Genomic DNA, 27,476 nt, shown 5'->3' with positions numbered 1-27,476 from the left:
TGTATTTAATGTTTGGAATGGCCTGAGATAGTTCCCAGCGTCTGTAATACGTACTGTCAGAATCCAGAATAATCTCATCAATAAAATCAGCTCTATCAAATTTTTAAAAACACACCTGTTAAATTTTTTTTGCTCAATTTCATTATAATCAGTTCTCACTTGGAATTAATTTTACTGACACATTTATTACTTTTTTTTCCCCAGAATGGCGCTAAGAAGTTTTGGGACTTTATGAGGACACATGACAGGTAACAGATGGAATAACATTACTTCCTTTTGTCTTCAAGTTGTATTTCACGCTGTATTCTTCCAATGGTCAAACCTTAATGTTTTGAATATTCCGTTCCTCACAGAATCACAGCACGACCAGGGTAGGAAGGGACCTCAAGGATCATGAATCTCCAACCCCCTGCCACATGCAGGGCCACCAACCTCCACATTTGATGCTAGACCAGGCTGCCCAGGGCCCCATCCAACCTGGCCTTGAGCACTTTTAGGGATGGAGCATCCACAACCTCTCTGGGCAGCTGTTCCAGCACCTCACCACTCTCTCTATAAAGAACTTCCCCCTGACATCCAACCTAAATCTTCCCTCCCTCAGCTTAAAACCATTTCCCCTCATCCTGCAGTTATCAACCCTTTCAAAGAGTTGACTCCCCTCCTGTTTATAGGCTCCTTTAGGTACTGAAAGGCTGCAATGAGGTCACCATCTTGAGGTGACCTCAAGAAGGAAGCCGCCTTTTCTCCTTCTTTTCTCCAGGGTGAACAAGCCCAGCTCCCTCAGCCTGTCTTCATAGGGGAGGTGCTCCAGTCCCCTGATCGTCTTTGTGGCTCTCCTCTGGACCCTCTCCAACAGCTCTCTGTCTTTCTTTTCCTTTAACTTGGAATGGATGGCCTTCGGCTTTCTTCTGTCTTTCCAATTTTATTTCTCCTATTAAGAAAAAAAAGAAATTATCTCCTGACTTTATATATCAGTTCGTGCAAAATAATAGCAAACAGAGTATGTATGAGAGAGACTCAGTCTCAGACTTATTTAATAATAAAATATTTGACTTTTTACATTGTACAAAGGTATGATCTAGTCACTGAAAATTCAAGTGTTGGAAAATAGAAAAATAAAAAGCAAAAGTAGCAACTTTTCCCTGGAAAAAGCCTTTCTGAATTGATTCATGTAAAAATATAGCAAAGCACTTACGGCAAAAGTAGCTGGAACAATCAGAGTCATCCTGGGGAATGTATTCTTGTTCTGTATGAGGTCAGTAAAATCATTTGTATTTTCTGAAATTTTTCTGTCAGAACCCTCTCAGTCCTTAGAGTGCTTATATTTTTTTGTAGGTTCCTGAGATGGATATTTGCATCACTTTGGTGATAGTGACACTTTCTATCAGCATAAAGATATGAACATAAGGCTTTCAGGATGTCTATGAAAATATTAAATTGAGGAAAATTTAAAAAAGCTTCTACTGCTTGAGGTTAAAAACAGAAAAGAGAGTGATATTTCATTACTTTACACTTGCTTTTGGAATTTGCCTGGAAGACTGTTCAGTCTTTGCACTTTGTCCGTGTGGGCATGTGCTGGGATTTATGATCACAGATACAAAGCCTGAAATGATAATTGATTGCTGGAAATTGAATATATGCCTTGTACTTTCAAGAAAGTGAATCCAGCCTCTAATCAGAGTGCTAAGGAGGGCATGACTTCCAGAAAAATAACTTGTCATTACTTTTGTGTCACTGTGCGATAATGTGTGAGCATATGCAACTAACTGAGCGGGGTAAATATTAAAGGCTTGTTTTTCCATGAACTTGTTGAGAACGGTATTTCTGAAGGACTTTTGTGAACATTTTTAAAATAGTTGAGTACATAACTGTATAAAAAGGCTACAGACACATGTCGTGCCAGTCATCTCTGGCCACATAACATTTGTTAGCTTCAGATGTACAACAGCTGCCATCCAAACTTATTAGTGATCACTGTTGAACTGCAGAATGCCTAATGCTCTTTTGCAAGTAAATTCATGGCAACTTCTGAAATCAAAGGTAATAATGTGCACTTTCTGCATAGGAAATCCATGCTTTTGCATAATCTTTCTTTGTGAATGGAAAGTCAATTATTATCAAATGGATTAGTCAAGAATTCCTTGTCAGCTTTTGATAAACTGTGTTTTACTGTATCTTTGTAAGATAGCTGTGATGCTAGTTGTAAGGAAAAGTCATTTCCATCTGCTGAAGTGTGTAGAGGAATATATACTTAGAGGGCCCTTACAGGTTTAAGGGCCTTAATGAAGGATAAGATATTGGAGAAGAGCAGTTTCCATGACACACGTGCTGTTGATCATGATTGCCTAGTGCATGAAGTTAGGAAATGATGGTCTCATTCAGGAAGATTGTAGGAGTTTCCAAATTTAAGACACCTTTTTCAAAAGTGCTTTTTTTTTTTTTTTTCCTGAAAATGCTGTAATACCATTAAATGCTTCATTTAAAAAAAACAACTGTTTATAACTGTATCTAAATTGAACTACAGATTAGAGTGGCAGATCTGCAAAATACACATATAAGGGCATTATAAATTTCTGTACAGTTGATACGTGCTGTATGACAGTAAACTGAGAGCTTGTGCTCTGGGCTCCTCTGGGACCTCAGTGTTTTTTCTCATTTTGGATGAGGTCAGCGTAAGCCAATATTCAGCAGATTTTTATCAGAATATATATTTGATACAGGAAAATGTTTAGCAAGAGAGTTATTTCCGTATAAATGTATCCTTTCCAACTGTTCAGATGAACAGCTGATTGAATTTAACAAAGAGGAAGACATGAGCACTGCAGCAGTCAATTCACTTGCCTTAGGTGTGAGTCACCTATTTTAAAAATCTTAAACACATATCAGGAGGGCTCATTATCAGTATCCTTTATACATCCACAAGCTGCCGTAACACTGGTGCAAGCTGAAATGGTACATTTGTATTTGATTTTCCTTTTTTTTCCCCCCTTCTTTCTTAGTTACTGCAGATCTGAATTTGAGCCCACAGTGCTTTATTTAGTTTGTAATTTATGCTGAACAATTTATGCTTACTCTCAATCCCACTACTCTATTTAAAGAGTTGATTTTTGTTGGTTTTTTTTTTTTTTTCTTCCGAAATTATTACTGGTCACACAATCAACTGTTACCAAGGCAGACTTTCAAAAATGATATTGTTAAAAACTAAGTTGCATCGTGGGAGGTTCAGATTGGATATTAGGAAAGGTTTCTTCTCGGAAGAAGTGGTCTGTCACTGGCACAGCTGCCCAGGAAGGATGTGGAGTCACCGTCCCTGGATGTGTTCAAGAGCCATGGAGATGTGGCACTGAGGGATGTGGGCAGTGGCATGGTGGGGTGGGTTGGCACTTGGACTACATTATCTTTTCCAGCCTTAATGATTCTGTGATTCTATGAAAAGTCAGTTGAGTATTGCTCAACCAGAGCCTAGCTCTGAAGTTAGCTCTAGGATGAGAAGGAGATTGACTCAGGTGATCCACAAAAGTCTCTTAGGACCTGAAAATTTCTGTGATTTTTTTTTTTTGTAAGTAAATTAAATATGCTTAATAAATGCTACATTTCTCATCTGATGACTGTCAAAAAACTGTGAACTTGTCAAGAAATCTATCAAGTCAAAAGCCACTGCTCTGCCTGCAAATAATGCATTCATTGTAATTCTGGTCCCAAGGACTTGCATTTCAGTTCATGTTTCTTTGGCAAATACATATGGACTCTTACTTTTCCTCTGAATAGTCAACTGATTTATTTCCACATTTTTAAATGCACCTTTAAGAGAATCATGCAGAGCACAAGAGAATGAAAATCTAAATGCAGGGTGCTTCTTACACTTGGGTCTTTCAAAAGTACTCAGCAGCTGGTGTGGTGGTCTTTAGGGGGAGAGTTTTGTTGTTGTTTTTTAAGATCACTGGTGTTCAATACAAATCTCTTGATTGGGAGGACATTTTACTTCTGCCCATTTACAGTGATATTCTGTCAGGAACAGGAATAGACCAAGTATTACAAAATAGTCATCGATGTCTGTAACAAAAATCTTGTCTCTAAAACCAGACTCACTCTGGTTATATTCCCCCGCATCCTAATTCTGCTATATTTAGTACAGTAAGAGCCTGAAATGTAATACTTCAGTTTTACATTCATCTACTCTATAAAGCAATAGACTTAGTTCGTTTCAGGTTTCAGCAGCTCCCCTTAAGCGGATTCAAGGCTTTTAAAAGACACAATTTGGGAACAGATGAAGGTCAGTGCGGAGTCATGCGCTTGCTTTTGTGCTTGGGGTAGTAATGTAAAGAGCAAGAAACTTTTTGTAATTGACAATTAGGACACATTTCAGACTGGATATAAAGCAAAATTATGGCTACTTCTCTATTTAGAACTATCAAAATGTCAATCTAAAGAACACTACATTTAAAAGGAAAAGGAAAATTGAGGAGCTTGAATTGCATTGTTTAGGTGAGCTCCTCCTGACCCTGACAACGTCATGAGACAAGAAAAAGGCACAAGGACCCAAAAGTTTACAACAAAGTTCCAATGCACATGCACAGTTATACTTTGGGTTAGACTACAAAAACATGTCACAGTGTCATAGGAATAGTTCCTGACTTAAAAATTATGAATGGAAAAAAACTTCCTTTTCTTTCACATCTCTCTAAAAGGGGAGGAAATAAAATTGCTGCATTATGAGATTGACTTCTTTGAAGGTAAGAGATCAATTCATTTCTCATTAAAAGCAACTTCATTCTTACTTGAAGTGTTTGCTCAGTGAGGAGGCTGCAGGCTGTATGTACTGCAGAGGCAGCTGACAAGTAGAGCTTCCCATCAGTTTGCAGGTAAAAGGGGACAGAAGAAATCAGTGTGGTCTCCCACAGGTTCTTGAGACCCACAGAAAGCCTGGCAGCACAGCATGGGAGGAGAAAGCTGCTCTTGGGATGGCTACCCACAGCCCCACTGCCCACCCCGTGGCTGCAGCCCAGGTTGCTGCAGCCACAGGCAGCCGGCTGCTATTCCGACCCGGTGGCTGCAGCAGCAGTGCTGGAGATATGGTGGAAGTCATGTGCCCTGAGCATGTTATAGGAGTAGATTAAATTCCTTCTCCTATTTCATACGCCGGATCGGTTGGGCTTTATGGAAATTTAATCCCGCATGTATTTTTCTGGTTTATGTCCTGGTGTATTATAAGATGCCGTGAAATTTAACTCAGATGCTTCCTTTGCACAAGAATTATCACAGTAGCTTCAGAATGGGTAAAATACAGCCTTTTAGCATCTTCACAGCTTAAGAAAAAATTAATCTTTCTTGGGTAGCATGTGCCTCTTGTGCGCAGCAATATGTTGTGCTGTAAAGCTCCTCTGTCTTTGTAACATCTCCAGGGTGTCAGTGCTCCAGAGTTCTCATCCTTATCTTCAAAGATAGTAGAGGAGATAATGTACCAGATATAGTTCAACAAACAACAGAAATGATGAAAAGTTGAGGGAAACAACAGCTGAGGGAAAAAGTAATGATGGCAGGGCATGTTGGTGCAGAGGGTGATGCGACTGGAGAGAGAAATTACTGCTTATCAGGAAAATGGGAAGGAATGTTAGAAAGCGGACCAGAACCTTTTCGTCTCGTCAGTAACCAATGACAGAACAAGGAAGAATGGCGTTGTACAGAAAATATTCCAAAATTGAAATGCTAAGAAACTTTTTTGTTTAAACAATTGGCATTAAGAAAATCTGGAAAGGCATGTTCTGTAATCCCTGTCACTGGAAGTGCTCAGGTCTAGAGCCAGTATCTGTTTATCAAGGATGCTATCGGGGTGATGTTATGGTGGGGCAAAACTAAATGCGTTTCATGCTGTAAAGTTATCAGAGAAAAACACAAAATCAGAAGCCAGATTTTCGAGTTCTGATTTTACCTTTTTAAGCGGCTGTCATTAAATCACCACCTACCTTATAAACTCTACCAAATAGAATAAGATGGGGATAAAATACTTATTCGGGGCATTGATTCATTGGAAAATTACATGAGTTAATAAACATACTTAAATGTAAGCACATACATCAGAGTTTTGGTTGATGAGTCATGCATTTCTAAATGGAGGTCTTTGGTGGCCAAATTAGCGACATTTAGTTTTTACAACTTCAGAAATGTCTCTTTTAAGTATTTTTCAGTATTATACAACAGAAGTGTACATGTTTGTTTTCTTCTAGTCAGTGAAATCTAAGGTCTTTGCTTTGCTTCTGAATGGGTTTGACTTAAACCTCTTCTGTCTGAAAGGAGTGCTGGAGGTGTTTACATCATCTACAGACAGTAACGTGGGCATCGCCAGCATCTGGGATTGGTAAAAGTAAATGAAAACGAGGAAGTTTCTCTAATTAGAGTGCCTCTATTTTGTGGATTTTATCTAGAAATATCTCTCTGAAGGGAGGGAGCTATTAAACTGATTATTCTAGAAATAGGGAAAGTTGGTAAAATATGAGTTCTCTATTTGTTTCTCACTAATGGTGATGAGACTTACCGTCTGTTCCTGAGAACATGTTGCTATTCACTTCATATTTGATTTTTGACAGGTATGAAACAAAGTTTCTGGTTTATCCCTTCCTAGCTTGGGCAGAATGCTTGGCTTTTTTATTCTGTGTGCTGTCCTTGGATTCTCAAATTGTTTTAAACCTTTGGCTTTTGCCTTTTTAGAATGAAGTCATACCTCTGCCTTTTAGATAGATCATTTAGTGGTCTTATTATGTGATAACATTTGTAAACATTGGTTTCACAAATAATTAATAATTGGAACAAAAGCCCATCAGATTCTGACTTACTCTATGCTTAGTGCCCACAAAGATTTATTAATTAACCGAGTTAGCATAAAGCCTGAATTTATTTATTAAAATATTTTGTTGAAAGAATCCCATTGAGGTGCAGTTTTTCATTTCCAAGGGTATCCTGGGATACAGGCCAAGATACGACTCTTGAAGAATGTTATTGAGAGCAATGGGCTTTGATGTCTCATTTATTTTGCAGTTGAACTTACTTTCTATTTTTTCCTTTGTTAGATGAAAACAGCCTGCTGGGAGGATTGTTTATTCCAAACAAGTTGTTCTGCGCCTTGTTCTTTGCCTGGGTACTAATTGCTACTTTACAATTAGACAGAGATTGTTTTAGAAGTGCACGTATATGGATTTGTTAGCACTTCTTAAGTCATTCTTCTGCAAGTCTGATGATTAATCAAACATACATGTCTTGCTTTATGGTGCCACAAACAACTTCCTGCTGCACTTCAATTTACTGAAACCTGCCTTCCTTTTGATTTTTTTCAATGTAACATTAATTTCCTTAAGCGCAAGCATCCTGCCACTTTAATCCTGGTTTCACTTAGTAATAAATATCTAAATTGTATTGGAGAAAGCATTCAAATTTTATTTGAATACAGAAGTCTTCTAGGCATCTCCAATTATCTTTTGCCAAATCCACTTTATCTGTGATTAGTATGAAAGGGTGAATGTTTTTGTCGGGAGCTTATAGCTTTGCTTTTGTAATAGGCTGCATTTTAAGTAGCCAATTGGATTGGTGTTGGCCTTTGAAAAATGTAAAATGCTTTGAAGGAAGACTTAAATAGACCAATAAAGATTGTACGAGCACACACGTTTAATCTCAGGACTCTCTGCATTATAGTTCAAGCTCTGGGAAACTGGAGGAATTGCACTGGAGAATAATCAAAGGGTACAGCTTTATTACTTGTCTGCTCTGAAAATGGGCTGTTTCCTCTGGCTTAAGACACTGGGTGCTCTAGATTTTCTGATAAAAGAAAGAACACAGCACTTTAGATACTGTGTATTGTAAATTTTAGGGATGTGCAGCTGTGAAGTTGATGGCTCATCTGATTACAGAAGTAACACAGGATGCATGCAGTGCTTTTCTCATGGTCCCCCCAAATAATTCTGAAGTAACTTGGGATGACAAAGGTCTCCCTGAAGGATGAATCCTCCCTTAAAATCATTTTTGATCGGAGTCATAAATTGACACAGGAAGTGGTGGGAAAGATCAGTTTGTCAGCTTTGTGTTCAGAAATTTAATGCACGTAACTTTAAGAACAAAAATAAATTGATGCTTTAAACAATGGTATCGCATCCCAGGGATTGTTTTTCTTACTACCTTTCTTTCTTGAACGTTTCATGAATCTTCCCATTTGCTCCGTTATGAGGCCATATAAGGACAAAGTGCTAGATGTATGTTTCATATTCACAGCTGTCCAGCTGCAATGAGTACATTTTTTCTAAATACCTGTGTGATTGCACACTGCATTTATTTTCTTCTGATTGTATCCGAAATACCAAATATGCTGATAAGGAATGGGGAGGGACGGATTAAATCAATCAGTTACTTTTATTCCTGCTTGCCATTCTTGTATTTCTTTTTTTTATGAATCTTATTTTCATTGTTCTGTTTTCATTGTTTTTGAGAATGTGAATTGAATTGGCACGGGCTCTGACGGTGTTGTGAGGTTTTGTCTCCTTTATCTTTTCCTTTCTTTTTCCCATTAATCAAATAGCATTATTTCCTGCAGTCTCCTCTATGGAACATAATCATTTCCAAGCAGCACAAAGATTATTACAGGTTTTCAACTAATTATGAGATTTTTAGCCTTTAAAAGGAGGTGGAAGTGGCTGGTTAATAGTTGGGAAAGCTCTGGCTTTCCATGTTAATGCCAGTCTTTCTTTAAGTGCTTCATCTTCCTTTATTCAGTTTTGATTAGAATTATTTGTGTGACACATACATACACATATACCCTGTTCCCACCTGCACAAGGAGGGTCCTGAGTTCCTCTTAGGATGATTAAAGAAAGGTCAATTTCTTTGCCCTTATTACCTCATCAATTACTTAGCATACTGTAGTATTAGTACAAGATTATCTTTTAAAAAGCCTCATCTCCAGCCTTGAGAGCCTCATTTCATTCACAGAAACACAAGAGAATCTTGTCCTTTTCTTTGCTATTATTTAACTGGGGTTTATTTGGGCATTTTACTTGTTTTGTGGGTGAGCGTTTGTAAAGTAGGCGATAAAGTCACTGTAAGAATAATGAAAGGCTGAATGAATCCTTTGTTTATTAAAGCCTTCTAAAAGTTTGTCTCATGAGAAGCAATTAGTAAGTGTTAGCAGTTGCTTGTGGATTAGCAGTAGCCCGGGCCAACAACTGACAAACCGTCCAGATAGAAATTACAAAGCCAACGATTACAAGCTGAAATTCTCTTCCTATCCCCAAAAAGCAACATCAAGAAGGAAAGCCCATAACCTCAGCAAAATCAGAGGAAAAAAAGCATGCTTTTAGTATTGGATCTCAAGACGTACTGGTTCTTGTAGCTTTGGCAAAGCTCATTTACTGATCTTAATGGCTGGAGTGTGTTTCAAAAGAATTAACTTTCTGTCCCTCCGTATGTGTGTGCACGCTTTAAAAACATGTTGGTTATCATCAGTTCCCTGCCTCAGCACTGCTGCTGTCAGACCCCATGGTTTTTTACATTGCTTCTAGAGGCATCACCTGCCTTCCTCAGCTGTGAGCATGTGGAGCTGTAATGTCTTTTCTCTATCAATGTCTGCTCTGCTGAAACGCCGTAAAGCATCATTACCGTAAGCTCAGTAAATACAGAGCTGTGCTAGGCTCATGGAAGGAAGAACCTGGAGGAGTTGTTCAGGTCTGTGGCATCTTCCAAATTCTTGTAAGGGGTATTTTGAGATATAAAGGAAGTATTTAGGTGGATATCACTCTTTTAATGGTAGAAGAGGAATCAGTCACTCCAAAAGTACTGCCTCCTATTTCTTTCCATGGAAAATACAGTAGATACAAAGAGCACAATAACACTGTTTGGTAGAGCAAATTTTCAGCTACAAAACACTCTTTTTCAGCAGTCACCACCATTAGATATGCGTTTTTGCCTGTGATGAACAAGAGCTGTGCTCGTAAAAATATCTGTACCAGTGGAGGTGGCCCACTGTTGCTGTTACCAGTGCTAAAACACACCACCCACTGCCTCACTGTGCTCACATCCACTGTTTGGTCTCTGTAAATGTTCAGCAAGCATTAATGAATGTCAGTGGGTGCCATTGGGTGCCATTTTTTCTGCACAGAGGAATTCAATTCACCTTTGCTCCATATGCACCTCCATGTCAGCCTCCATTCTGTCAGCCTGCCCCTCTGCTGCCATCTGTCACATGTCAACAAGATGGAATATTGGTTGGAAGGTTCATCCTCTGCTGCCATACCACCAATATCGACCTCTGGTGTTGTGGGCTGACATAATGGAACAGGAAGCATTACTTTTGGAGCAGTCTGTGTGCTTTCTTAATCTTGTAGGCCAGACCAAATGACTAAAACTTACTGCTGCATTAGGGAAATCAATGAAAGCAGTGGTCATGGGGATCTTCTGTTTAGATCAGTGGAACAGTCTTGCCCTATCTTTCTGCCGTACTCAGATAACTGTCCTGAATACTTCATTTGGCTTCTCTTAAGTTATACACATGGTAACCTGTGGAAATATTTCACATTTTATTGTTTCTTGTGGAATAAAAAATACCAAATGGCACTGATAGAGTGACACTCATCTTAAAGTATTTAATTTTGAACTTTCTCCTCTGTGGCTCTTCAACTGGCATGAAATATTAGAACTTGTACGTTGCAGTTTGTTAAAAAATGTAAATTTATGTTCAGAATTGTTTGTCAGTCTCTCAGAAAATTGAAAGTAATTAAATAGAAAGTTCTACAGATTTGTGCCATCTCTGTACCCTCTCATCTCAAGATGGTGTGAGAAGCAGACAATTGTAATAACTTGCTGCTACTCCTTTCCAGCTTAATTTGATCTTGTTCCTTAATTCTGACAGATTGTTTTTAATTTTCCCATCTGTTCCATAAAAATCTCAAGTGATTGACTCTTAGGAAAAAAGTAATGTCTAATAGCTGAGCCACTTTTAATGAGTTGGTACGATTTATTTAATGAGACGTGCTGAAGAAGGAAAGCCAAAGGAAAAATTGGGCCTGGGGTGATGGGAGTGAAGAAAGGGAAAGGACAACTGCATTCTTCAGAAGTCCCCACTACTCCCTTTCCCCTTAGCTCTGGGCTGCTGCTGTCTCTTCTTTCAGGCAATTTGCTCTGTCTTGGAATTACAGTCAGCTGTATGTATATATATGTATTCAACAGAAGTAATACCTTTTTTGCTTGTTGCTCAGGATTTGCTTCCAACAGCTCCAAAGGCTAAAGTCATTGCTTAAAAATTGCCTACAAATGGCATCTCACCATCAATGTGCAGTACTGATCTTTAACAAGTGTGAATATAAATGCTCGCATCTGGACTTCCCTCTTCTGTTTGCTCTTTAAATATTATTATAATAAGCTTTAACATATATTCTTAATAATCATCAAATAGCAGTTACTCTGTCATCTCTACTTGGTTATAAAATCAAATAATGAAAATAAATGCACAGCTCTTTTACAGGGAAAGTTGAAAGTTTGACTAAATGCTGCATATCTGCCATTGCAGTACAACCTTTGTAGACTTCATAGAATAATGAATTAAATTTCCAATTGCGTATGGTGAGGCATAACAAATGGGAGAGTGCTGCTATGGGAAGAAGCACAACATGCAGTTGTTCTGCAGGTCTTGATGGGCTACCAACTTTTTTAACTAGTAAAATGTAGGAGTAACTTGACTGGAGATCAGAGCAGGGAGGATCAATCCTCCACACTTTCTGGGCATCTTGGAATCAGTTTCCCAGTGGCAGGGATTTCAAACAGCCAGGAGGACAGGGGAAAGGTTAAAATCTGACTTTTGAACCATAGAATGTTGTAGCGGTTAAAAGCACTCCAGATTTAAGTCTGGACAAAGTTGGTGGTGTCTTTTTCTAAGGCCCAGCTGAGCAAATGGCCGCAGATCAGATATCTTCTGTGCTTATACAGAAGTCTGGTTTCAGGGCTGGACGGTGCTTAAAAATTAGAGTATTCTAATATGAGCCTTATAGGAGGGAATAAAATGGTCTTGGTTTTGTGGAATTTTTGACTTGTTGCTATCAAATAGATGTTTTACTAGGTTGGGTCTTCTTGTTGTTGGGAAGAAGGAATCAATTGGCAGATTGCTTTATCTGCACAACGGAAGGCAAAAGTGACTTAATTTGCGCTTTGGAAACATGACCCATTATCTGTGCCTCTTGATGGATCTTTGTCAAGGATCTTGTACTGTGGTTTAATAATTCTTCTATGTATTTATGTAGCTGAAATGAAATTCACAAGATGTAAGTTTATAGTGCTGCACGTATCCTTCGTAAAGCATTGATCTTGTGTTTTTTATCTTCTCCCTAGCGTGTCGATCCTGATCTTCAATACTTCTCGGCAGTGCTTTGTAGTGGTGAAGCAGTTCCGCCCAGGTAATCCTCCTTTTTTTAGATTCACTTTTGCTCTCTAGCGAAGCAAGCTTTTAAGGATTTAGCAGTTAAAAGTTGGTGCATCTGTGGTGATAAAATCTTTGTTCTATATTCTGTTCTTTGTGCAGCAGCCCACCCTTTTCAGCAAGTTGGAATTTCTAACCAAGGAAATTTCCATTACAGATGAAATGAATGATGAGGGTAGCCTCACACCCTGCTTTTGGGAATGCCTTTGTCCTCTTCTGGGGACGTTTCAAACAGCTCGTGCAATGAGTTACTCTTATTTGAAGCTGATTCTTGACCTACCTAGCTGCCAGCTTTTGTTTAGAATTGCAATGGTCCTTATTTTTTTTTAAAGTAGCTTGTGTTTTTTTATGTGTTATACACTTGGAAACTGAAAATATGAGAAAATCAGCTTCATCCATACAATAACAGTTTCATGTAATGGGACATTATTAGGAATATAAGTTAATATACTGTATTTTCTGGCTTTTGAATCAGTTATTTTTATGCAAAGCAATATTTAGTCTTTGGAAGTTAAAAATGAAATGCATATTGTCTGAATCTTAAATTAAAAAATTCACAAGATATTTCACTGACTGTTGCTAAGAAACCATTTCAAGATTGTTTGTGATAGACTTCATTGGAAACTTTCTGGGGTGGTGTCATGCTGTCCTTACTTACCAGCAGTGATTGACAGGCTCAGTTTTGTGCCACACTGTTGTAATAATAGTGTTTATTTCTCAGGAAGCACTATATTATAAGGAATTTGTTTATCTGTTTATTAGTAGTTCAGTGCTTTTTATTTGCCAGCTGCGTAAAATCACTCACGTAGCTGTTGCTCTCTTTGAGGCAATCTTAAGCAGAAGCTGGCATAGATATATGCTTAGTAATGTCCATTGTATCATCTCCATGGGGATGTCAAACCTGGCCTTGGGGGCCAGTGATCAGTTCAACACCTTGTAGCAGCTCAGTCAATGCAACCATGTCCCCCTGTTACTCACAGCACTGTAATTTTATTTCCATCAGCTGGTTACTGTCTGCGTTGATGCCTGTTTCTCCGAGCAGAAATTAAAGCGAAGGCTTCTCATTGCCTCTCTCAGGATCCCACGGAAGATGATAATACAGCTTTCTTCTTGCAAGCAAACAGCTGCAGCTCAGGCAGCAGGCTCGTCCCCTGCATGTGTGGTGGATGACATATGTGCTTGCCTTGCCTTGGGGTGTGGTGTGCTGATCAGGTTTTCCCATTTAAGTCCGTGCTGTTTCTGAAGGCAGTTGTCCATCTTTGTACATACATCCCCACCACATTTCCTTATGCAGCATTAGCAGAGGTCTGATGTGGCTGCAAACAGATCATTTTGCAACCTACTGTAGGGAACCTGCTTTTAGCAGGGGGTTGGACTTGATGATTCACATAGGTCCCTTTCAACCCCTGCAATTCTGTGATTTTAACGGTTAAGCAGCTTATCTGACTGGCCTGTGAGAGGTCAAGGATGGAGGAAGCTTCGTGATGGTAATGGCTGTTTCTGACCAAAGTAATGTAAGCCATCAGAAGATGAGGAAGCAATAGGACACAGCAGCAGTGAGTGAGCAACTGCTGGAAGAGGAACTCTGTATTCTAGTTTCTGCCCTCTGAACTCTTCATGCCTCTGCAGTAAGCAAACAGCCTGCAGTGAGGAAGAGGAATGTCTCAGGCTTCTATCCAAAGAGTGCACCTAAGCCAGTAGACCACAGGCTGATGTTTGATCTGTTACCTTAGGACCTTGGGTGCATCACTTGTGCAGTCAATTCTCCACCTTCAAGAGAAGCCTGAGGGACTCTGGTCCCTGGTACTAAGGCATCTTGATCTTCTAGGCTTTGTTTCTGTGTGAGAGAGAAATTCAGTCCAAACCTTTCCAAGCCTGGTGGTAGTGAGTCCATGCTTGATTGAATACTGATTTTTGGACTCTTGAAAGAAGTGATTAGTACAGCTTGTTTTCTTCCTTATTGACAGAGAAAAGCTGCTAGTGTGCTAGCATGTTGGCATATCCCAGAGTTTTTCTCTGAAGAGGACTGCTGGATTGGGTCCTTCTAGGAATATAACTTTGATCTACATGGAGCCCAGTTGTGCTGGGGGAGAAGGAGGATGGCAGGTGCCTGCTGGAATGACAGAAGGGGTTTCAGGGATTCAGCAGCCTTACAACAGAGAGTTACTGTAATCACAGTTTCGTATTTCCATTCCCACACTCTTACCTATATCCTGGTTTGGTGCCTAAGCCCTTTATTGGAATGTATGCTTTGCTCCATTTTGTGTGTACTGATAAGGATACGTCCATACTCACAAAGCAACACTAGTATTGGGTTAATCTCAGAGGGATCCTGAAAGTAGTTGTCATTTTTATGGTAATTCATAGCTTTTAAAAGTTTGTGTATTAATGACAGTAAGCACCCTTCAAGGATTTTGTTTCCTCCTCCTTACTGCGTTTTAAGAAGAAAACAGCTCTACTTGTGTCTATCAACTTAAAAAATGAAGGCTGCTTTTCCTTAAATGCTTGTATCTCAAGGCCCTAAATGTACCTACTACAGACGGCTTTGGGTATCTTGAGTTCTGGACAAAGGTGAATTTTGGGCACACTTCTGCACCTCATGTTTCTGTCCAGACTGATCTGAACAACGCCCACAAAGACCTGATCTCTTGTACAACCCTTCTGAGTTGTCACAAGAAGCCTGGTGGAATTTCAGGCACCAATTTCTGGGGTTTAGAAAGTGCTTGAAAAGTTGTTGCTGTGGTACCTTAGTGATAAGGATCTGGATTTGTCAACAATGATTTTTTGTGTTTACATCCATTCCTGCACTTTTCACTTGGGCAGAATTTCAGTTGACATCGGTGAGAGGTTTTGCTTAAATGAGGACTAAAATCTGGCACTTTCTATAGGAGTGCATTACAGTGGCAGCTGTTTGTAGATTAATTCAAGAAGTCTTTTTCAAACTCTGCACAGGAATCTGTGCAAGGAACTATATGTTCAAAAGGGGATTTTTTTTTTCCAAACAAACATACATGCTTTTCATACCCTTTCTAAATAACAGCTGAGTTGACAGGCTGAAAGACTCATCATTGTGCACATGGTACATTATGTGCAACCCAACTTTCCTGCAAAATAACTGCGGCTTTAAATTAAATCCTGATAGCCACATTGCTTAACGAAGGGAAGCTGTTAGGAGCTTCTGGGGTGTAGACTTCTTGGATGAGCTAGATTTCCTTTTTAATGTGCATGGCCTCATCCCAAATGATAAAGGCACAAATAGAGCTCAAAGAATAAATTTACAGAAGTTGGAGGAGATCCTTTGCTCTCTAAAGTTGTATTCTCTCTGTGTCATTATTTTAATAGCTAGCACACCAGATACTTGCTGCTTTCACATGCTCTCATGATAACTTTCTGCCCCAAATATTTGTAGTCTGCATGTTTTGTCCTTTGAATACGAATAAACTCAAAGAACCCTCTTGTTTCTTTTCCTTATGTATTTGTTTGTTTGTTTTAAGCTGTTTACATGTGTGAAGTAGAAAGGCAACATCCTCAGCTCTTCCAGAAGCAGGACAAGGAGAGTTTCTCCCGCCTGGAGGATCCCTTACCTGCAGTGGTAGGAGTGACTTATGAACTCTGTGCTGGCATCGTAGACAAGCCACAGCTTTCTTTAGAAGAAATTGCCTGTGAGGAGATCTTAGAAGAATGTGGCTATCGTGTTCCTGTTACAAACCTGAAGAAGATCACTTCCTACAGGTAAAGAGCAGCAAGTAAAGCACCATGTTTTCTTGTGTCACCGATTTCTGAAGTAGCTTAAGTGTGAATTAATGCTCCCTGTTCCTGTATGTAAGCAATGTGTTGGAACTGTTAATGAGCTTCTAAGAGCAGTTTGCTACACTGCTGTACTGGGTCAGTCTTTTTCCACTTCTGCTTCTTACTATTCTGATACAAGCTGCACACAGTGGGCTCTGATTTTCTATTCATGTGACTTTGTGGAAGCATGAGGACTTTTGCCATTATATTTAGAGCATAATTAATGCATCTTTGAATGGAATGATAATTAATGTCATCTGTGAAGATTTTGATGATTTAATGGTGAAGGTTTTTACGTGTCATTTGTTGCAGCGTTTTAAATGACTATTGAAATAGATTCTAATGTGTAAGAAGAAAATAATATTTAAGAAGAAAAATAGAAAATGTGAGTTGTTTCAAGAAAAAGAAAAGAAAAACTCAGGGGAAACTCTGCTCTAATCCCATTGTATCTCCTTCCCAGCATTTGGTATCCAACATGTATGTATGTTTGTATTTTACAGAGAATGCTGCGAGTTTTTTCTTTTCTTCATTTTGCTTGACATCTCCATTGAACCAGGCCTTGTCGTTGGTTTTTAATTTGGGAATTGAATACAAATCCACAGCTGTCAATCCTGGCAAATGTTATTTCCTGCTGGATTAAGAAGCAGTGCTTCTGTTGAGGGGAGGGGTTGAATCACAGGAGCTGCCTCCTACAGCTCCTTGACACTAAACCAAGGGATGTTCTGCTGGAAGAAACAGTGCCTTCCAGATTGATGAATAAAAACTGTCCTACTGCATTTCCTATGCTGGGTTACACTGGTGGGCTGTACCATACTGATGTGTACACTTGTATGCACACCCACAAACTAGAAAGAGTAGAGTATAATTTCTGTAGTTGTCAGTGTAGAAGTTTGTCTCAGTAACAGTTCTCATCCCAGTAAAATGCTGTATGTTTTTGGTTGTTAAATGTCTTTTTCATTTACATGTTGTTGTGAGGTTTTTCTGTTTGTTTTTAATTGCAGTCTGACTTGCAAAGAGAATATGCAATGGGAGTTTTCTGTGTTGAGACTAAGCAAAGCATGCTTGCTTACTGTGTTAATTCCCCAGCCTTGCTTTGTGTATGTGGACACAGCTTTCTGCCCATGGAGATCCATGCTGGAGTCAAAAGATCCTGTATAATACTGACTTTTTCAGATTCATATAAAAGGCCAAAGCATCAAAGATGATATTTTTACAGTTTCTTTGTTCAACTTACTGTGTTGTGTATTAAAATTTGATTCTAAATGTTATGATCTTGCTGTTGGCAGCGTCCTGTTACTTTTCCTTTAGTCAGGCTGGTGTGTTTCTTTGATCCTTGAGCATTTGATGCAAAGACAAGAAATAATTGGTCCCTCTAGGCTCTGCTAAGGACATATTTTTTCTATAATAGCTATGTTATGTACTAGAATTTCAGGGCTTTTTCTAAGTGCAACAGATTTTTCCAAATGGTTTATGCTGTTTTGTGCTGCAGCCATCAACATAAAGAGATTAACATAAGTGTTACATGAATGTACATGCATGCCTTTAATGGTTGTGTCATACAATTCTTTTATCATTTGTCATCCCAACGATCCGTGTAATAGATGCTCTATATTATTAATTGATCCATTGCAGCAGTTCAGAGAGAAGCCTTGACAAATGGAATCGGAAGGAATTTGGGGAGGATCTCCTGTTCCAAAGAAGAGGCTCAGCTGGATTTATGTCATTTCTAACAAGCATGCGTCTGTGCTTTCTCTAAAATGACATCATTTCACAGCCTTTCCAAGCATTCAGTCTGAAGTGTCCTTACTATAAGCAAGGTTTTCCTGATATCTGGTCTCATTTTCCTGTTCTTCATTTCCAGGCTGTGATTTATTACCCTCTTCCCAGCAGACATGACATACATCTGTACCTACTGTGTATTTGCTTGAACATGTCTCCTCTTGATTTTATTTTTGTCTATGCAAAGCTGTCTTCATTGATTTTACCTTTCTCTTCAGACAATGCTTTCTCAATGTCTGATCATCCTTTCTGCTGTCCTCTGCCTTCTTTCCATCCGTTCTGCATCTTTCTTAAGTGGAGCCTGAAGTGGAGCACAGTACTTGAATATGAAAGTCTTAAAACAAAATATTGAACTATGTTAAACGGAGTACCAGCAGAATCCTGTTTGGTGTACCTTTAATTTGACAGTGGTGTTCACTTTGTGAGTGCCATGTTCATACTGGTTTTGCACCAAATTCAGTTTCTTCAGTTTCCTACTGCATTGTGATTTCCAGATTTCTTACTAAACTGGTCACATTAGTGAAGTTTTAATAAATTGAAGTTACATTGGTTTTGCTGCTGTTCCTGTTCACCAGTCCTATTATCCTGTTACAGCTGAAATAGTTTGTATGTGACACATTCTTTACAAATCTGTTAGCTGCTGGCTCTTTCCTTGATGCAAGCATTAAAAATATTTATAGAAATATAATTCAGAATTACTAAGCCTGCTATATGTTTGTAGATGAAAGCTCAGAATTCTGTGCACAGTGAGAGGGCTTTCACGCAAGCAAGGACTTATGTGATCCATCCTTTGGTCTGAAAGGAAGGAGTTGTCTTGTATGCTTCATGTCACCTGGTATCATGGTAATGAGAATGAAATTGCCTAACTTGAATAAAGGCACATCTGACAGAAGAATATGGAGAGCAGAAGATGCAACAAATGTAAAGGGAGAAGCAGTTTTTGCTAGAGAGATGAACACAGTTCTGCGGATTGAGAAGGGGAGGGACATGGACAGTATGTGGTGAGAGCTCAGAGTAGGGGTTGAAATGGAATAGAAGTAGGCTCATTTCACCATTACAGCAAGTTTGTTTTCTGTTCCATCAGCAGCTAATCCACTCTTGCAGGCTCCATTTTCCATTCTGAATGTTTTGACACGTAGTGTGCTGAGTTCTAGGCAGCTGTGTGTATGGCCTCAGTCGAAAATGGCATGGATGCAATGGTTACACCCATTGGAACCATTTAGACCAACTGCAAAATGAAGATCATACAGCAGCAGTGGGATTGAAAATTGGGGCTTCTTGAAAACCGTTGTCAGTGGAACTGTTAATCTGTGGGATTTCTTCCCGCTTTGTTTTCCTGAATGCAAGATTTCAAAGGGGGAACGAGCCTTTCTCATATACTAGATTATTATTATTCTTTCTGTCATTGAATCCCAGCAGCTTTCAGTTTGAATCCCATTTGGAATTAAGCTTTTAGTTAGTTTCATAGCTTGAGATACTATCTTCCTTGAGACTTGTTTCGTTACAAGACTGAGGCAAAGAAATGCTTTGTTGTTACTAAACATGTTGTCATAAATATTGCATCTTGTAATATTTTCTGCCAGTTCTTGAAATGTTTGGTTGTCGTGAAAAATATTTATAAACGTCAGTAATATGTCACCCCATCAGGAGAAAGGCTATTTAGAGCTTCTCATTCAACTTCTTTCCCCCTTACTCCATCTTTAGTTTCTCTCAGAGGTTGGAGAGAATATAAATTGGGTACAATAGGTCCTGCAGGTTCTCAGCCCTCTAAAACGCTCGGATGGATTAGTTTAAGGGCTTACCTATATTAATAATGGCACTTGCTTTAATCTTTCTACATTTGAAACTTTTCCAGAAGTATACAACAAAGGAGAGTATTCACAGAATTAATATTGGATGTTCCAATTGCTGTGCCGTGGCTATTAGCCGGTGTGCAGTGAGGTAAAAGTGGTCTGTATTCACAGGTCATTGTGCAGACAGAGTAACGGCCTCGAAAATGTCGGAGTGCATTATAATTAGAAAGATCACCTGCCAGTACACCTGTTGGGTGATGGCATAATGTAATATAATTTTATGTTAATTACTTCTCTGCTTTTCTCCTGCACCTGCTGCTTAGAAAGTCAGAATTGTGCAAAGGTCTTAAGAAGTGACAATAGGAGCTGCATGCCGCTGTTCATCAGTGTACATCTTGTGTGCCTGAGTAGTTCTTGATTTCAGCATGGATAGCTGAGATTTCTGTCATTTATTTGTAAACGTGAGTTACGTATCCACTGTATATCCAAATTTCTGTGCTAATATGAACAGATCAGTGATGTTTCTTCATATATTATCAAATACTGAAAGATGGGAGAGTTAGCTATTAATTACCATCTATCAGAAATCCGAGTTTAACTAGAAGGTTAATTAGTTGATAGTAAGTTAGTTAATAAGTTAATCTCAATTACTTGTTCCTCACATTTCAACAGAGGAGCACGGTATCAAATGCTGTCTGTATTCTCACAGGTGCTTGTCTGTTCCTTTAAATTGAAATATTGAATGTAAAAATGGATTTGAATAGAGGAGCACCTGGACATGAGAAAAGGAGAGAGCTAATGTTAAGTGTGTGCTTTCGATTTTGACCTGCTCACAAATGTTGACATGTGCATATGTGTACCTGTTTGAAGCAGAACTCCCCATTGCTGAGCACAGGCACTCACATGAGGTGGACTCAATCTCATTTGTAGCTTTTAGGAACTACTTAGCTTGTTTTTTTTTTTTAAGAATCAATCAAATACGTTACCTTATGAACTCGGTGAGTGAGAAGTTCTGCTTTGTGAGCTCACTTTCATGTGCTGTGTATTTCCTGATACATTTGATAGAAGGGAAGAGCTAAAGAAAGGCTTTGTGGGAGCTGCTGTTGCCGTGCTTCAGAAACAGCTTGGAGTGATAGTGTCTGTGCTGCAGCCTTGTGCCACCCCTGTGCAGGAGGGTAGGAGAAGCACTTTGCAGTAATGCTGCAGCTGCGTCTTTGCTGCTCTGATGCTGCCAAGTGTTGTTCACAGGTCTGAAGGAATAGCATGGTTTGAACACAATGTTTGGGCAATTTAGTTGAAGTGAAATGTGGGACAGCAGTGTGCAGTCTTGTTTTGATGTAGTCAACTGAAGCTGAAGTTATTGTTATGATGAGAACCATACCGCTTTGGTATCCTTAGTTTGACATGCTTACATTCTTAGACCTGCTGTTGACAAAGGCACTGGGGGTTTCTAATCATCTCTGAAGCAATGCTTAAGGTTTAGTGCTAAGAGTCTTTTAAAAGTCTCTCTCTTGAAGGTAGAGTTTGTGAGCTTAAGCCCTAATGATTTGCCAGAGACTTTGTCAGCCATGTAGCTGCTAATTGAACTAACTATAAACTCAGAATATCCTTCTGAGAAAGAGACCAGGGAACCATAGCTGCAGTTTGTATAGATCATTTGCATTTGTCCCACATTGGTAAATGAGAATCAGGCACCATGCAGACGCATCAGAATCTATCTGGAACAGTGAGCTAGGTCAGGCCAGGCGTAATAGGTCTGGGTCAGTATGAGCCATGCCATGCCTGGTCTGAGCAGCTTGGGGCTAAACCTACAGAGTGAGGCTGAAGCTTGAAGGGCCAGTGCTGTGAGTTTAGACCCTGCTTGCCCTCCCCCAAAACTGCATCTCTCTTGTGTTAAAAGGGGAGACACCTTTGTCAGGGGGGTAGTTTTCCCATCACTGGCAGTTCGGGTGTGCTGACCCCTGTGATTTTCACAGATGCAAAGCTAATGAATGTTGTTGTAATCTGTTAATAGGTAACTCATTTTAGACCAAAAGGCATTTTATTTGTAGCATGAAATAGTACAGAAAGGAAAAACATATGTTGCAGACTGAGGATAGAGAAAGAAGGCAGGAGAAAAGGGAATATGACCACAAATAAAGGCACACCAAAGTTCCTTGAACAAAGTGCTCAGAAAATAACTGTGGGAAAGGATAAGAAATTTCTAGTAACAGATAAACCTGAAAGCACACCTGAAAGCAAAATTGCAGCCTTTTTAGCAGTCACTTGCCTTCTGCCTCTCCCCTCTTTTCCTCCCTGTGCCCGCAGATCAGTGAAATGTGTACACATTTTCCAAGGTACATGTTAAAGCACTTCATTACTTTATCCAGGTGGAGGCTCGGGTTGGCTTTGAAGCAGCAGACCTGCAGAATTTTCATTTGTATAAAAAACCAAAGGTACTAAAAAATGGATTGCAATTAGCACTGATATTTTTACAGTTTTCTAAGGACAAGCAGAATACAGGAATACCTGAGAGTCTGGAAATGTGAAAGTGGTGGGCAATACTGGAGAATGTTTAATTTAGTAAAGGGCATTGCACATAGCTCCATGCGAGAACGATCGAGTGACAGAGTGAGAGCATTTGGAGAAAGAAACATTAAATTAAAAGATGAGAAAGTATCTATTACCTGCTTTTATGAATTACAATATCTTGCATATGTTCCTGTGTCTTAATGAAGACACTGAAATGGGCATGGAGTTAGGCAATAAGTCAGTGAGCGTGTGCATAAATAACACAGTGTGCTTAGTCACCAAAGTCACCCAGCTAAATGGTGAGGGGATCTTAAGCAGTGTTCACATGTTTATTATACTCCTACAGAAACAACTGCAGAACAAGTGTCACTGTACAGAGAGAGCAGCAGACCTGGCTCTAGGTGGTTAGGAAAAATCCTTTCTGCTTCCTCCTGCAGAAAAGAAGGAAAAGAGGAAAAAAAAGAAAAGGAAGAACAGAGAATGGAGTGTTTCATCATTGCAGTGACTGAAATCACATAGCAGCCTTCATTCTGAGTCCTCGGAAGTGTGAAAGATGCTTAAGATGCTCTGTCACTTCGTAGGGATGGAGGAATGATTCTGCAGGGGTGAAATGCCTTACCCAAAGTCAAGAGTGGTCTGTAGTGGTCTTAGGAAAATAATACACTTTTTCACTCCTGTCTTTAGAAAAGGAGGTGTATATTGATGTAAGAAACCAGTTTCAATAATCAGCATTAATTGTCCAAACAAGATAATTGCCACTGTTCTTAGAAAGCTGAGATAGCTAATGGATTCCTGCTATAGGGTGTCCTTTATGTCGGATTATTTGCAGACTGGCTGGACCAGTGACTGAGCAGGGATGGATATGCACTCTAAGATTGTAACACTGCTACAAATCTTGGCATCCTCTGTGTATATAACAAAACAGAGGCTAATTTTTCAGCTTTCCCTAAGTCCTGATTCATAGCTTCAGTGAACTCTGGATCCAGCTTTAATCTGAAAAGTCGCCTGTAATCATATGAAATGACAAAATTGCAATTACAATGTGAATATTTTCTTGGAAGGACTAAATGAGTGGATTATGTACTAATCCCTTATTTAAAAACATCTAAATGAAATAGTCTCAAGGAAATAGAGGATTAACAAACAAGAAGTATAATGCACAGCAAGTGGTCTGGCTGAAGAAAGATGATATAATCTAAAATATCCTCAACTAAATCCACTGTAACAAATTTAGTGGGAAGACAATTACTTCAGATACATGTGAGCTTACAGTGGTCCATTTGGGTCAAGGCTAAAGTTCAGGAAGGATAGAGAAAGACTTTCAAGCTGCCTTTCTATTGTACTTCTCCAGTCCACAAACAGAGGATTCCAGCTGTGAATGGACCTAATCTTCTTAAGAGTAAAAAATCTAAATATTTGTGTAAAAACAAGTAAGCAAATGTAGCAATAATAGCATGCAGATACACTGAGGAGCTTCACTCTGTTGTTTGTAGATCTGTGTGAGTCATGGCGCAGTCCTGTTCTCACCAAGATTAATTGAAAGAACTTCTGTTGATTTCAGTGTATGTAGAACAACTGTTCACCAATTAAGAAAATGTTTCTTATCTTCCCTCACACTAACGTTTCCCCGAAGTTGCAGAATATATTTGAAGACAGAATGATTTAATGTGCAACTGTATTCAAAACCAATGACGTTTTGACATGAAAGTTGTATTCCATTTCCATATTAACAAATTGCTTTTGAAAGCTCTAAATGACACTGAGAGTCGGGACCCAAGTGAAGGATTCAGGTTTCTAGATATCGTTTTTTGTCTAAAATTTCCTCTGCTTTTTTCCAGGTCTGGAGTAGGTGTGACAGGTTCCAGGCAGACGTTGTTTTATGCAGAAGTAACAGACCAGATGAGAACAAGTGAAGGAGGTGGCCAACCTGAGGAAGGAGAGCTGATTGAAGTTGTAGAGATACCTTTAGAAGACTCCATGAAGTTTGCTTATGATGAGGCTTTTCCCAAGACGATGGGTGTCATCTTCAGCTTCATGTGGTTCCAAAATAACATAGCACCCAAGCTGCCAAAAAAATAATATAAAAGCACCCTGATTTCAAGAGAACATCTCCTGCTGGGTCCGTGGGCACAGAAAACTGCAAGTCTGCCTGCCTTCATCAACTCACCTTGCTACAGTTTTCAAATCATTCTCACTGTAAATTTGGAATTAAAATCCGAAGTAAAATCTGAAGTAATCTATCATTAGCAAAAATCTGGTGAGCTGCACTGGGGCCAGTAATTGTCTCCATGAGTCAGGTGTTAATTCTCAGTCAAAGCCTAAGGAGATGTGCCTGGTTCTCCTTTTTCATGGCATTGCTCTACCACTGTTTTGAAGAGATGCTCAGGGCCACAGTGCAGCTGCTATGCCAGCCTGTTGCTGTTGGCTGTACATTCTGGCAGCTGTGTATTCACTGGAGCTCTCAGAGCTGTTTGTCCTAATATTTTGGGGAAGGCAGCACAGCTTCGTAGTGACAGATATCCTAACTATGTTGTTGAGTTCTGCACAGCTTTCAGGGAACAGCTTTCTCTGTGTAGCTCCTGTACCAGAGAAAATGCTTGCGTTTCTGAACATGCAGACTTTTATTCCATAAGCAAACATGTCTGTAAATCCTTTTGCTAACACGTTGTTCTGACAATAGACCAGCTGTAAGGCTGCGTACGTCTGTTTGCTCTCAGCAGAACGCTGAGCAGCAGTGGTGGGGTGAGTGATGGGGGGTTTCTACGGGAACACATGCTTCTTTGTTTGTTTAATGGATAGTACTTGCTTAATTAGATCAAACTTTGTCCTCTAGAGCAGGACCTGAGAGGCCAAATTCTTCTCATTTGACTCCAAGGTGGCTAACACAAGTGATTTCTCTGTCGTCTCAGATTCCATATCACCAAAATGTGAAGAGTGGGACTTTCCCTCCAGTAACGCTCCTTTGAAACCCCGCAGTCAGAAGTGCTTTAATGAGAGACTTTATCATCATTTGTGCAGTTTACACTGAAGGCCATGCAGCTTGCACAGACATACTGAGCAGCACAATTTGATTTAATAAAGTGGTCTAATTGAAATGTATATTATTCTGCCAGCATGATTTAGATGTGGACTGTTTGTCACGTGAAACTGTTAATAGCATGAATGAGAGAGAATCAAGTCAGGACATTTAATTACAGAGTTGTTTATGTTATTCACTGAGTTAGTGTTAATTAAGATGTCTGCATTATCTGTACTTGCAGGACTGTGGAGGTATGAAGTATTTTTAGAAGGCGAGTAGAGGGAATGTGCAAACTTTCACATAGCAGCTGGAATAAGTGCGGCAGGGAAGTGATTTGAAATAGCTGCAGATCTAAAGAGGTGCTTAATAAATTAATATAATATATAATAATAAATTAATATAATAAATAAAATGCCTTTAAAACTGGTGCTCGCCTCTTGTGCTGACGGGAGGAAAGCTCACTGAAAAGCAACTGGAGAGAGCTGTGGCAGCCTGTGGAGTTGGACACCTCTCATGAGAGTTCAGCACAGTTGCATTGAGTTGTGCCTGTGGACAGTCGAGGGCTGAATAGTCATGAAAAGTAAATCAATTTGGTCTGTCTGATATATTTACACTGGGAGATGTTTTAGGGCACGGTCTGCATTGTTGTGCATTGTTACAGCGCTCAGTATGTGTCCTATAGCTGCTGTGGCCTTCAAAACTGAATAAAATATGACTTATTAATAGTGCCTTGCCTGCCCAGGAGTGTCAGTGTTGGGAGAGGACTGAGGGCAGTGCCAGACTTCCCAGATCTCACCCACACTGCTGCTGCTGTGAGCAGGAGGCTGCTTAGTCCAGCCCTCCCCTGGACACGGTCCATTGGACAGAGTTTAAAGTACGTTCATCCTTTTCCTTCTTCCCTGTTAATTTTGGTGGTGATCTTTATGAGTAATCAGGACGGTTTGAAAATGCAGGAGAAAGGGTTTGGACTTTTTTCCAAATGGTGGATGATTCATATATACAAAAATACGACGAGAGCAATTCAGATCCCACTTTTTTTCATCAGGGCTCATTTCAGAGATCATAATTAGAGCAAATCTGATATACATCGGCCAAGCCCAGGCAGGAGAAAAGTGCTTCTAATGGAATCTTGAAATCATGTCTGCATTTCATACCCATCCTTCGGACGTGCCACCACACATATGGCCACGGAGAGCCCGCGTTTGGAATAAAACACAGTCCCCATTTGCTGGTAATGAATACTGACTCCGGCTTACAAAGACCTGATCTGATCTCATCCCGCCTTCCCCGTGAGATCAGCGTCTTTCTTTTATTGAGCACAATCGATCAGACCACACTTAAATAACAAACCTTAGTGCCTCTGATCTTCCTGATGTGGCTTTGGGAGATGGAGATAATCGATCGATACCAAAATGATACAACGAGCTTTGTTAGAAATCATACAATAGTGGCTACGAAGTCATCATCAGATTTACTACGAGATGGCAGGAACGACACGGCCAGTGCTTTGTGAGCACGCGGATATTGTGTATTTTTGTTCTTCCTTGCCATATTTGTGCAGCACCTACCAGCACGATTCCCACTGATGAATCCTGGGCCAGGTGCCGCGGCTGCAGGGCTGCTCCCCGCTGGCGGCCGCTCGCCTTTTTGCCCGCTGCCTCATTTCCATCCCTCCCCGCCGCGGACAAAGGCAGCGTGCCCCAACTCCCTGCAGGGCTGGGGCCAGCCCAAGGGCAACCGATATAATTGCTCCTCAAACGCGCGCGGACCGCGCAGGGCGGCCCACCGGCCGAATGGGATTTTTGCTAAATTAGGACAATTGCCGAGCAGGCTTCATCCCCTGGCCGTAGCTCTATAGATAGATGAAAGGCACGCCCAGTTGTGAAATCTGTTGAAATGGCACACCTGGTGCTGTCTGCAAGTCTATTCACAACCGTCAGCAGGTGCGACTTGGCCTTTGTGGCCATAAAAGTCTGTGTGTGCGGCTCCCGCTGTGCTGCCCGCTCCTTCGGTCCCCCTCTGCAGGCTCCGCAGATTAGCGCTTGTTTGAAGCCGCTCGGAGCCAGGGCCTGGAGCATGCAGCAGTTCTGGAGGAATCGGGATGAGGCTCTTGTGGTTCCCAAGAAGGGATGTGGGGTGGG

The 27,476-nt window shown here is 40.0% G+C and overlaps 1 protein-coding gene across 2 annotated transcripts in view; it reads left to right on the top strand.

Moving 5' to 3' along the window:
* The window catches only part of NUDT14 (nudix hydrolase 14), a 52,025-nt gene extending 25,963 nt beyond the window's left edge, over positions 1-26,062 (top strand). For both annotated transcript variants that reach the window (XM_048950239.1, XM_048950241.1), the window contains exons 2-5: positions 205-248; positions 12,357-12,421; positions 15,939-16,176; positions 24,155-26,062. In XM_048950239.1, the coding sequence (XP_048806196.1) occupies positions 205-248; positions 12,357-12,421; positions 15,939-16,176; positions 24,155-24,395 (588 nt within the window). In that variant the 3' untranslated portion in view covers positions 24,396-26,062. The remainder of the gene's footprint in view (positions 1-204; positions 249-12,356; positions 12,422-15,938; positions 16,177-24,154) is intronic.
* Positions 26,063-27,476: the final 1,414 nt, after the last annotated feature.

The sequence above is a fragment of the Lagopus muta genome, chromosome 6, assembly GCF_023343835.1.
Source record: "Lagopus muta isolate bLagMut1 chromosome 6, bLagMut1 primary, whole genome shotgun sequence".
Lineage (NCBI taxonomy): Eukaryota > Metazoa > Chordata > Aves > Galliformes > Phasianidae > Lagopus > Lagopus muta.
Note: the sequence above shows the minus strand (reverse complement) of the source record. Positions and strands in the feature narration are given on the sequence as shown.